Source organism: Trachymyrmex septentrionalis, unplaced genomic scaffold (assembly GCF_001594115.1).
Source record: "Trachymyrmex septentrionalis isolate Tsep2-gDNA-1 unplaced genomic scaffold, Tsep1.0 scaffold243, whole genome shotgun sequence".
Classification (NCBI taxonomy): Eukaryota; Metazoa; Arthropoda; class Insecta; order Hymenoptera; family Formicidae; genus Trachymyrmex; species Trachymyrmex septentrionalis.
The window spans coordinates 175137-187393 of NW_017305401.1; the positions used below are offsets into that span (position 1 = coordinate 175137).

At 30.6% G+C, this 12257-nt stretch overlaps 4 protein-coding genes across 7 annotated transcripts in view; 1 reads left to right on the forward strand and 3 right to left on the reverse strand.

Moving 5' to 3' along the window:
* Window positions 1-980, reverse strand: part of LOC108748810 (NADH dehydrogenase [ubiquinone] 1 alpha subcomplex subunit 9, mitochondrial) — a 2316-nt gene extending 1336 nt beyond the window's left edge. The window contains exons 1-3 of the mRNA XM_018487173.1: window positions 853-980; window positions 461-669; window positions 42-335 (exon numbers count right to left, since the gene is read on the reverse strand). Coding sequence (XP_018342675.1) covers window positions 42-335; window positions 461-669; window positions 853-922 — 573 coding nt within the window. The 5' untranslated portion in view covers window positions 923-980. The remainder of the gene's footprint in view (window positions 1-41; window positions 336-460; window positions 670-852) is intronic.
* Window positions 981-1915: 935 nt separating this feature from the next.
* On the forward strand, window positions 1916-3252 carry LOC108748816 (homologous-pairing protein 2 homolog). 4 transcript variants are annotated; one of them, XM_018487181.1, is made up of 4 exons: window positions 1916-1972; window positions 2052-2184; window positions 2553-2728; window positions 2803-3252. In XM_018487181.1, exons 3-4 carry the CDS (start codon window positions 2576-2578, stop codon window positions 3250-3252), a joined length of 603 nt encoding a protein of 200 aa, XP_018342683.1. In that variant the 5' UTR covers window positions 1916-1972; window positions 2052-2184; window positions 2553-2575. The 4 variants fall into 4 exon arrangements, with proteins under 4 accessions (XP_018342683.1, XP_018342684.1, XP_018342685.1 ...); XM_018487182.1 differs by lacking the exon at window positions 1916-1972 and having other exon boundaries at window positions 2048-2184; XM_018487183.1 differs by lacking the exons at window positions 1916-1972; window positions 2052-2184 and adding an exon at window positions 2196-2345.
* Window positions 3253-4471: 1219 nt separating this feature from the next.
* LOC108748807 (venom metalloproteinase 3-like) lies at window positions 4472-8944 on the reverse strand (the record flags this gene model as incomplete). Its single annotated transcript, XM_018487169.1, has 14 exons — window positions 8885-8944; window positions 8715-8775; window positions 8292-8509; window positions 8099-8188; window positions 7804-7990; window positions 7610-7703; window positions 7340-7469; window positions 6108-6256; window positions 5946-5998; window positions 5705-5831; window positions 5284-5430; window positions 5085-5211; window positions 4867-4974; window positions 4472-4666 (listed from the first exon to the last, which is right to left on the reverse strand). Coding segments are annotated over exons 1-14 (1746 nt in total), but the record flags the coding sequence as incomplete, so codon positions are not given.
* Window positions 8945-10699: 1755 nt separating this feature from the next.
* Window positions 10700-12257, reverse strand: part of LOC108748821 (A disintegrin and metalloproteinase with thrombospondin motifs 4-like) — a 10875-nt gene continuing 9317 nt past the window's right edge. The window contains exon 12 of the mRNA XM_018487190.1: window positions 10700-11443. Coding sequence (XP_018342692.1) covers window positions 11307-11443 — 137 coding nt within the window. The 3' untranslated portion in view covers window positions 10700-11306. The remainder of the gene's footprint in view (window positions 11444-12257) is intronic.

Below are 12257 nucleotides of genomic sequence, written 5' to 3' on the forward strand. Positions count from 1 at the left end.
TCATAAATTAATATAAAATAGAAATGTGATTTAAAACTCACCTCCACCTCGTCACCCACATTTAACGCAGACACATGAATAAAGTGCTTAACATTAGCTTCCTTGCACAGTCTAGCGAGTCTTCTGGCTCCCTCAACATGCACCTCGTCAAAAGTGAAGTTTTTAGTTTCCCAATCTCGTCCAATTAGATTGATAACAACATTGGAGTACTTGATACATTTTCTTATCGATTCATCATCACGCAGATGAAACGGGTGAAACAAGATTTGTCCCAAATCTCCACAGAGCTTCAGACGCAAGCAATCATATGGATCACCTCTGTATGGTAATATTAACTATAAATCAAACATGACAATCAAACAGCTGATTATATTATGTTTCAATTATACTATTATATTGCAATCGAAATTGCTGTCATTATAGAAATTGCTATTATCAGCTTCCTTTATTTCGTATGTACCTGAGTACCAATCTTGCCAAGGCGATTGCACACATAGCGTCCGACGAATCCAGTTGCACCAAACAACGTGCATACTATTCCATTGAAGGAACTACGGCCACCTGTGCCTCTCTTTAAAGAAGCTGTAGTAGGAGCTTTGATGATTTCTGGTTGGGACGAGAAATGATTTATCTGCACCGCAATGGCCGCGATGCATGTTGTCTGCTTTCCTAAAATATACATAAAACAAATATAAAATAAACTCTGTTTGGTTACATAATTACAAAACGCTATCTGTCACACAGCACATATATAGAAGAATTATAAGCAATTTTATGTAAAACATTATTGTACTTTGATTTTGGGAAAGAAGCTAAATATTACAAAAGATGTAAAAAACATAACAATCTTACTTGCTGCTCGTAAAGTATACCTCGGTATCAAGGCGGCCATCTTTTTCGGCCATCCATATGGACTGTGCATTGTGCGAATTGTGCCACTGTGCGCCGTGTGGGTTATGAAATTCTTTGACACGCAGAGTCGATTGACGAAACGTCAACTCTCTAACACGTTGATATTATATATATAATTTTTCAAAAGATTGCTTAAATAAAATGAATCAAGTGATTTAAGCCCGCTCAATAGAAAAAATTATACATTATAAAAACGTACTCCAGTCTTATGTCATATGATATTTCTTAATTGTTATATGATCTCTTTATTTTTTCTATTCGTTCCATGTTTTTCATAAAAACAAATAGCACAATGAATATTTTAAAATTTATATTAATTGTCTAGTCAAATAATATTTAATGGTATTAAATATTATTAATTAAACAAAATGATGTTGATTATATATATATTTAGGATATGTTTTTCAACATAAGAGCGTTATAATTCGTATTACGTTTTGTCATCTCCAAATATTGAAAATTAATTGATACATTAGAAAAAATAAATGTTTAGAAAATATATTTTTGTGAGAGGTAACGTGACTAAAAATCGAATTTTAATTTTGCAGTCTTTTGAAAAATATACATAACTTCTAGTTTTAAGGTGCAGCCAGAATAGAAGGAATAAGGTTTTCAGATATTGGATACACTGGAATACACGATTCCTGATAGGTTGGAATTCTTATTTCTTATTCTTAATTCCTTATTCCTTCTATTGTGGCCGCGCCATAAAAAGCAATAAACAGGAAATAAAGAGCACATTGTAGAATAGGCTCAGGATGAGTTCTGGAATACAATTGGCCCGTTTTTTATTGCTACACTCTGAACTAGTGCAATAAGTTAAAGTGAAACAAACGTATATTTGTTTCACTTCAACTTATTGCACTGTGTGCACCAGTTCAGAAAGTGCAGTAAAAACAGTTCTAATCACGCAAGTGAAAATAAGCGACTTTTTTTGAGAAAGTACATTACTAAAAAATTAAAAAAATATCCGATAGAGGACTCTGTAAACAAATGAATTACTCCGCGTTCCAAAGCTCATCGAAAATAAACGCTACTGCATTCCATGATCTATCGAAAGGTTTTTAATGTTTATCTTTTATTTTATTATGTTGAAAAGCGCGAAATTTGAATCTGATTCAGTTCGTATCTTATTCTAGTAATTTCGAAAAATTTTGAGGTTACCAAGAGACGCATACTCAGTCTGGATTATCTTCTTTTTAATTACGTTCTATTTGATAATTTGGACAAATTGTTCTGTGCGATATAAAGACTGACACTAATATTTTTAGAGTAAGTGGAGGGACTACGTATTTCGCAAGTATTCTGCCAGTAATGTCTGACGGATTTGCATTGTGCATGTGTGGTTACAAAGCAGTAAACATATGAATGAAATAAGCCAAATTGACAAACAAAATTACAGTAATTTTTCGTTATTATTAGATGTTTTTTATGTATGTATTGCTTGCCAATTTGTAAACAGTACTTGATCTTCTGTACCTATTTAATTTATGTGTACTTGTATATGGATGTGTATATTGTATTATTTTTTGTAATTTCGCTTGTAATCTATTGTAATTAGTTGTTTTTAAAATATCGAGCTTTTTGTGATATCTTCAATAATTGTGTTATGATACGAGATATATATTGTTATATTGCAGTTAATTAAAGGAACACAACCGCCATGACTACGATAGCTGTGTATAATTACATGAAAATGCAAAATAGACCTTACAGCGTGAATGATGTAGTCACGAATTTGCTTAATGAACACAGTAAAACTGCAGTTCAAAAGGCTATGGATGAATTGGTGAAAAAAGGAAAATTGTTTGAAAAAGTAAAAACAAGTTTATAACTTTTAAAAGAGAAATTAGAATATTTAAAATATATATGTTTTCATTTTATCCTTAGGTTTATGGCAAACAGAAAATATATTGTGTTGTGCAAGATTCGCAGTATGACACTGATGAGTTAATGAGGATTGACAAGGAACTACAAAGTCATGCTAATGAGGTTGAAACTAAATATCAGGAAGTCATGAAAGAAGTGAAAGAACAAGAGACACTTTTAGCTTCTCTAAAGTCAAGTTTGACGCTGGAAGATGCTCAAAAAGAAAAAATTGCTTTACAGGAAAATGTAAAGCAGTTAACACATAAATTGGATAAATTGATGGAAAAAAGTGGTTCTGAAGATTTGCAAGAGTCTAAACGAAAGGCACAAGAGAATCTAGATGAATACTCACGCGAATATTTAAAAAGAAAAAAGATATGCATTGAAATACTGGACTGCATTTTGGAAAGTTATCCTGGCAACAAAGATGAGCTTTATGAGGAAATAGGCATTGATTCAACAACTGTATAATATTCAATGATAAAGATCTTGGTTCACGAAGGTTTTGGAGTTGTAATTATTATACAGTATTTATTTGTTGTTTTAGTTTCTTATATGTAAAATCATATTTATATTTAATAATAAGTGAAATGTTTTGTGTTGAAATGATTAACATAATTTATGTATTATATGAGTTTATTTACATTTATATGTATAAAAAAAGTATATATATATATATAAGTTTATTGCAAAAATTACATGTAAAAACACTCGTGCTGAGTTAAATAGAATTAGTTTAAGTTGCTAAGGATATGCTGCAATATTATTTAACAATTTTTAATTATAGCAGACAAATCAACATTTATTTTGTGCGTTTATATTTTTTTTTACAGTGTATTGCATTACACAGGGCATTTCAACACTATTATATTTTCTCTGATTATGGATATTAATATTCAAGCCATCAGTATAATTAGTTGTATTTCCACAGTTACTTCAAAGTTTGTATTTAGGTTGTAGGATAATGAAAAAAAATATTGAATACTTTTAATTTTGACAATTTAAAAAATTAAATTTCGCTGAAAACTTAATTTGCAATTGAGAGTCTAATGTAAAAAAATCTGCATTATTAATAAATTTATAACATTAAGAAGAGAAATTTTGGTTTGTCTAATTATATATAAAAGGGAATACCATGATTATAGTTTAATTTTTTATATGTAAAATATTACAGTATTTATATATATATTTTTCTATACATTTACAAGCATAAACTGCTGTGTATAGAGAATTGAAAAAGTTCAATCAGGATGTAACATATTCTTAAAAGAATATCCCTTTTTGTTCTTATATAGTAGTCCCGTTTCAATAATTAGAGCATAAATATATCAGCGTGTATGATTTCCTGTAAAATAAATTATACAATTAAATATAGATTATATATTATGCCAATTAAATATAGAATATAAATTAGAATATTTTTTTAAAAAAAGAAAGAATATTTATTTAATTGTTTATCATGAAATTTTATCTTGTGCCAGAAAATTGAGTCTAAATATCAAAAATTAAAGATAAAAATTAAAGAATCAAATACGATTATAAAATTATTAATAATAAAATAAGATTAAATGTTTATTTTTGTTAGTAATATATTTTCAATGAATTTTAGATGGTATTAACATTAAAAAAAGTATAGATTCATTGAATTGATTTTACCTCGACAACATTCATATTTATTATCACGCGAAGAGTTTCTCGCGAAGAAGAAATTAAACAATTTCTTCTTTAATTTGTTCTTCAGTGATTTCAATAAATTTATCCATGGAATCTTTCTAATCGCTTGAAAATTGAATTTCGGTAGGAATTTTTCGAGTAATTTCCTCTTTTCATTATCCTTTTCTTTGGTTAATATTCCTTCAAGTACACATTTGCCATTCAGACAGATCTAGAAAGGTATTAGATAAATCCTTTATACTGTGTAACTATTATAATATATATCATAATTAATTAATAATAATTTTTCTGTAATTATAATTTGTACAGTAAATATTTCTTACAATTTTTATTTTTACATTATTAATAATAACAGCTATTTTTTAAGAAATTCAATATACAAAATAAAATAAAAAAGATAACAAAACTCACCAAGCCGTCACCACAAGAAGAACCTTCCGCTGCTGGCGCGGTCGCTCTGCAGTAGCCCTCAATTCCAGGATATTCACAATCCAAACGAATACAGGCCGTGGTGTCTTTCTATAAAAAAAATGTGCATTATAAATATTCCCAAAATTTTTTTAAAGTAAAGTTGATTTTTTATATTTTAAATATATACCGAAATTATATGTATGTTAATTTTAGCTTACATTACACGCCGCTGTGCCGAAGACCTTGTTACACTGATCATCCAAGGACATCAAAGTCCCGGGCAAAATACGCGTCACAGATTCACCCAATACCGGCTCGTTGTAAAGACACTTTGCTCTATTCTGGCTAAAATAAATAAATTCTTAAATTAATACTTTTTATTTAAAAAAAATATGCTTACGTTCGTGCCATACGTACTTAATGAAATTATAGAAAGCGTTTATAGTGCACGGGGACCATTCGAAGCCATTCTCATCCAACGTCAGTCCGCTGGTCATGATGAAACCATCATTAGCCGGACAATCTCTGGCGCCCTTTGGATTGCCATCGTGACGTGCCCCTATCCTGCAATGTAAACAAAATCTTTTTATTATCGAACTTCCAAATTCAAAATTGAATAACTAAATTTATACCGTGAAATATTGTGTATCTTTTTCTTCCTTACATATATTTATACTATTTTTAATGACACAGAAGAGTTATAATTCATGTGTTTCTCGTTTAGATCGCATAGAATCAGATCTTCTTTCTGGCCAAAAATTGTAAATACAATTTTTTACGAGCTTCTTTCTACGGCGACAGAAGAAACTACAAAATGCATGCAAATATATTAACTTACAGATGGCCGACTTCGTGAGCAGTTACGATGATACCGGAAAATCCACCGTTATCTTCAATCATTCCTACGGCTTCGGATGATTGTTTTGTTGCGTTTCTGTCGCATGCACCGGCTACGTATGCGTAACCTGCAGCCGCAAAATTTATCATTATTTTATATTTTTGCAAAGGATTGTAATTAATAATATTAATAACGGAAAGAGCTGCATTTGTCATATAATACGTTATCTTGGCAGACTTACCCAAAGTCGATGGCTCGCAATAGTCATCAGTAATCATGTTGCACAAATCTAGACTGAAATTATATCGGATTGTATTATTTTTTTGTCTATGCGTGTTATGGTTTTGTAAGTGATTCTAGAAATTAAACATGCAAACATATATGGGAATTACCGGGTACTTACTTTGTCATAGCGATCGCTATGTCGTAAAAATCTGTTGGGAATCTACTCTCGCGATAGAAGTAATCTCCCATATTGCGTAGAGCACGATCCGCATCTAGGAATGAAACTTCGAAACGATTGTTTTCTAAATATGGGGTTGCATCCTTGTCCTAAAATATAACGAAATATTACGTTAAAAATAATATAGATATATATTAAATATATCAAATATGTTATAAATATTATCCAACTCAGAAATTATCTTCTTTTAAATTTTGATGTAAAATAATTAGAAGATATTTATATGTGATTTACATGTATTTGAATATAATGAAGGATTTGTATGTAGGGAAGACTGGTTGTCACAGTTTTTGATTTTTAGAAAAAAGTAGATGCCTGATTTTGTAATATTATGTACATTATAATATATCTATATTCTTTAGGTATTAAAAAAAATATTACTCGTGAATTCATTATATCGTAAAAATAAGTTATTTAATTTTTAATGAAGCTGCGAAAATGTGATAATTAATCCTATGTTCTGGGTTGATTGTTTTAGGATTGGTAGTAGCATATTTGTTATGGACAACACATATAAAAAATACAATTTTTATTTTAATATCAGTTTTATATTTTGAGAAATAATAGTAATTATGATATTAATTCAAATAAAATAGTTATTTTAATTATAAAATACATAATTTGTTTTTTGTACCGTAGTTTCTTATATGAAAAATAAAAAACATATATATCTATAAAATATAATATATCAATAATATATTCTCTAAAAATGCATTCTTTAAAGATATTAAAATTAATTGTTTAAATTAACTTTGTCTCATTTTGATCAATCTATCCCACATAGTTTTTAATAAAAGAGATTGTATTTACAAATTTTGTCAGAATAATGATCAATTAATTGTAGCACAGATTTTCTAAGGTATGTCATTTTCTATAAATACAAGAGGATATCGCGATTAATAATACCAAAGACTTGTCAGACAACAAAATAGGTGATAAGAAAAATTTACTCATCAACTTCATTTTCTTAAAAATTATTAATAATAATATATACAATGCTTGTAGCGCAAATCATTTTATAACAAATTAATATCACCAATCTACAGTAAAAAAAAAAGAGGTTTTTCTTCCACATCCTGTTTGAGTTATAAGCATTTTGACAATCAATCCCGTATGACAACCAACTGAATCAGCCTCGGTCTCTCCTATTTGAATATTAAGCTAAAACTTACAACGCTTATGATTATTCCTGCGATATTAAGCCGAATTTTCGGCGTGGTTAACAAACGGTATCTCAAATCGACTCCGTTCCAAAATGAGACGAGGTATCTTACGGCCTGCTCGATATTACCGCCAAGTACTCTGCAATAAATAGAAAAATATTAATTATTTTAATAATATTAAAAAATATTAATATTTTATAAAAAAAATAATAATGTATATTTATTATAAAATTTATGATTATTTGTACATATATAATTAGTATCATATACTTCATTTACTGATATATACTGTAATCTGCTACTACTAAAAATTCTGGATAAATGATGTCCGGGACATTGCGTTTCACTTCTTGGTCCTCAGGATTTGTAATTTCTGAAGAACCATAAGAGTATTGAGTAAGACACCTGCCTGAACTGAAATTTGAAAGAGAATGCATACGCAAAATTTTTATGTAAGTATTCAAATAGCTTACTAAAATCTTTCTGATCTGATGAAGGCATCTTGTACACTACGTGATGATGCGTGTAAGCCAAGTCATTGTTGTTTGTCACATTCTTCTTATAAAGCGGCTCAAAGAGTTTGCGTCCTCCGTAAAGAACATGATCCAATATTCGTCGCGGTAGAGATTTGATGACGTATATATTGTTAAGCACTCCGTTCTACAGAAAGAAAAGCATTATTGATTTACATTCATATGTATATTTAAAAAAAAGGAGAAAAATTATTTGCTTTCGATCGCAACTTTGAGATGCAATTGGAATCCTTACCAAATGAACTTGACCGTCAGGAGTAGGAGTTAGCAAAATTGAGCTCGAAGTGCGTACGTCTTGAAGAATGATCCCTACAGAATCCATAGCCTACGACGAGAAAGTAATAATAAGAAAGACATTTTTTTCCATCTTGCATATAGTATTTTTTTTTTTTACTATTGTAAAGATATAAAAGTTGAAAGACACATACCTTGGGTACTTGTTTGTATTGCAATCCTTCGGGTGCTTCTGGATTAGATGAAACGGTCCATACGGGTGTATTCTTACTAGCGAGGATTCCTTCCGTGGGATTCAAATATAAGTTTACGTCATCGTTGAAGACCTTTATCTTGAGTTCATTTATATTTTCTTTCATTTCCTCGTCCTTCGACATGCGATGCAATACGGGCACCACTTCATATTCAGGTACTGAAAGTTAATATAAATTGAGAATATACAAACCAATGCAAATATATACATATAATTTAATGCTATTATTTTGTAATAAGTTAGAATTGCAATAATAATATTATTAATTAGGTATTATTGATCTAAGAAAAATTTGTATAATTTATAAGAAAAAGTACTAGGAAAATAAAAGGATCTTTCTGTAAGAAGAAATCCTGTCACTCACCAAGATGATGTGGCTTGTTAAAAATGGACATCACTTCGTTTAGCGTCATGTACTCGTGAAGCTGAAAATACGTCCTTTTTTTCTAACATTCTATAGCTTTACAGTTTTCACTTTTATGCGGATAAAACGATAACTGAATTAGGCGTTTGTACTTATATTCTAAACGTTACCTGTTTGCATCGTGAAAACGGTATTCCAGCCAGGCATAATAGAAATATCGCACGGAACATTCTTTATAGTACCTTAGGTGATCTTCGAATTACTCGTAATTTCACCGAAACGAAATGAACTGTTCGCCATCAAATAATATAAATAACAAGCTGCGATCTCTCTCGCTATCTTGACATTCATGAATATCCCGATCTTCCAGCGAGAGAGCCCGCAGCCCAAATATAAGAAAGGGCTATTTCACGTTCCATATAAATTAGCTAATCGATATTTGATCTATGCTCGCGATTAAACGGAAAAACACTTGTACATATAACGAATGGTTTGCGCGCGAACACGATGATGAAGAAAGAATTATACAAATTCATAATTCTTGTGTGTGACAACACACGAAAACCTGACTGTGAATTAAATGTTCTGTCGATGATCAAATTGGGGGATTGTTTACTGCTCAAATTTTTTGCTCAAATTGTGTTTGCATTTTTTAATAAAAATATATTACACTTGAACTATTTGTTTATGAGAAAGGGAACAAAAATTTATGAGAAAGAATAATAAAAAATAAAAAGGTAAAAACGAAGGAAGTCGAATTGATTAAAGAATAAAATAATGAATTAATTAATTTAACTAATTGAATAGAATCGTTAAGGTGCTTGAAGAATGAACAGAAAATTTATTTACGGTAAACATCTTTATTTGCAAAAAGATATTAATAATCGTGTAATTCTCTTCGAGAAAAAGAAAGAAAAGAAACAGAAGAAAAAGATAATACGCTAACTGCACCAAGACATCGTGATATCGGAACGTTGATCCACTGATTTATGTATGTGCTTATCCAAGACACAAAATCTTACATAAATAATTTTTTTTTTTTTCCCGAAGGACGCTTTCCTAAATTCTTCCAGTTCCGTTCACTAACATTCGAAATATTTTTGCGTCTGTTCGCTGCCAACCCAGTCAGAAATGATAATGAAATCGACATCAATTCGATTCCATTATCATTTCTGACTGAGAAACAAATCATTTGTCACATGCTTATGAACTTCGATATGCATCTATAATGCGTGAGGTACATTCGCATATATCATTTCATTGCAGCCGCGCCGATTGCATATGCGACAATTAACAAATGCTGAATAAAAAATATTATCTGCATAAACAGTACATTACATCATGAAACATAGCGACGTTTGCTCTTGTCAGAATCAATCAATCATTTGCAGTTATCTTATTAGAGATCTTAATGACTACAGTTGTTGCCACTAAAATGTTTCGTGAACTATGATATTATTTCACTCACATACGAATCGTTTTCGTGTTTTTCTAAAATCACTATTTTACCTCAGTCTTTATCTAATCTTTTTAAAGCTCTAATAAAGCTCTAATAAAAAATAAAATCACTCAGTTTCTTTCCATGTATCTATTATCTATTATCAATTGTACATTTGAAGAAAACTCAGATTGCGTTCTTTTATGTACCCATTTTTCAGATTTTAATGTAATTTTTAATATAAATACTATTATTTTTAATTAAATAAATAAGTTTTCATAATACTTTTAATTCGCAAGTTGAAAAGTTACAGTATAGTTGCTTGTAAAATATTTTTCAATTGAAATTTATTAATCTTTTTTTTTTTTTTTTCAAATTAAAACGTATGAAATATACAGAATGATGTAAAAGTTTCCTTTCTGCGAAATATCCCAGGCTTTCACAAATATTTTATGCCTCTCTAATTATATAATTTATAAATATAATTACATAAATTATATACATTATTATATGGGTAAGAGAAAAAGAAAGAATGTTTTAATTATTCCCATTTATTGTCTTGCGCTATACAATTTCCGTAAATTCCGAATGGCTTTCATATGCGCGCGCACACGCGCGTTTTTACGCTCGCGAAAAATATACGCACGACGCACCTGTGCCTGTGTAACGAGTCTTTCGCGAGATCGCTTCTTATTGAATAAATATGAACGCAGCCGAAATCTCTATCGTACCGATTGACAATCTATTCCTTTTTAGAGATTCACTACATTGTTCGGTACAATCTTGGTACCGAAAAAAAATTGGTACTGTGAAAATTACGTCTGGAAGTATGCGAGAGACACGCAGCTACAACTATAAGAGTCCAATGTGATTATCGCGATCGAGGAACCGCACGAGGATCTAACGTAGATTTTCTCGTCTATCCGCGAAAAAAAAAAGGAAAGAGAAAGAGAAAGAGTTGACGAGCGCGAAAGATCTTTCCCGAACTCCTTCCGATGCGGCGCTTTTCCGGATGCTGCGTTACGACGGCGAGAAGCGATAGGGCGCCTAATAAAATCGTCATCCGTGGCGGGCGTCTAAGCGCGACGTCTTCAAGTAAACTATCAAATTGATTTTTCTTTTTCTTTCTGATTTTTTGTCCTTAGTGTCATTATTTAGTCAGCACAGATCGTCTTCAGGGACGCGCAGCAGCGACTCTTCACAGATTGTAGATGGCACAGCCATGTTCTTAGCCTGTCAATCAGCTCCGCGCAATCTGATCCCACGTCCGTGCATTCACCGGCCTCTGTTTCTGGAAGCAAGACGAATGAATTGATATACGAAACGCGAATTCAATTGCAATACATATATAGCGTTCAATTAGAATAGTTTACTGACAATGCATACACTGAAACAAAAGATTGGCTGAATATGGCATGGTATTTTTAATTGGCTGCAACAACCAATTTTTGTTAGCCTATTCACCGACGAGATACTATTAATAAAGATCGACATCCTTACGGGAATTCGTATCGTTGTTAATATTGAAGTGATAAAGAAAAAACTGATAATATTGTATTTTTTGATTATTTTTGGTTTAGTAAACGAGTTTATTGGTGTGTGTGTATATGCATTTAAAATTTAATGATACTCGATCTTTCTTTAAAATTGTGATTTCAGTGTTATCGTCAAAGTTTGATTACCAACAGAGATGACAACTGCAGAGAAAAAATTGCAATTTTTTTCGGCAATATATAGAATATTATAATTTTACAAGTACGCATATTTATTTATGGAGCATTTATGTAATAAAAAATCATGAATTATATAATTAATTATATATTAATCAAATATTTATGTTAATAATAGCAAATTTATATCAATTGTTGATAATATCAGCGTTCTTCAATTACCTTCGGATTCTTGAAGTTCTTTTTATACCGCTGAAAATTTGCCCAGGGATAATCACAGTCTTTAATAGCATCTCGTCGGTAGCCTATCGAAATCGTATACTAATATTGCGGATAGGCTAACGCAACCAAAACTTGACTATTGCAGCCAATTAAAATGCTATGCCATATTTTACATATAAATTGTTGCAGCAGCTAATCTCTTCTTTCAGTGTA

Bases quoted from the DNA above. Each gene is read 5' to 3' on its own strand.
- LOC108748816 (XM_018487181.1), top strand. From the start codon at position 2,576: ATGACTACGATAGCTGTGTATAATTACATGAAAATGCAAAATAGACCT. The intron at 2,729-2,802 runs GTAAAAACAAGT...TTTTATCCTTAG, and splicing joins AAGGAAAATTGTTTGAAAAA to GTTTATGGCAAACAGAAAAT.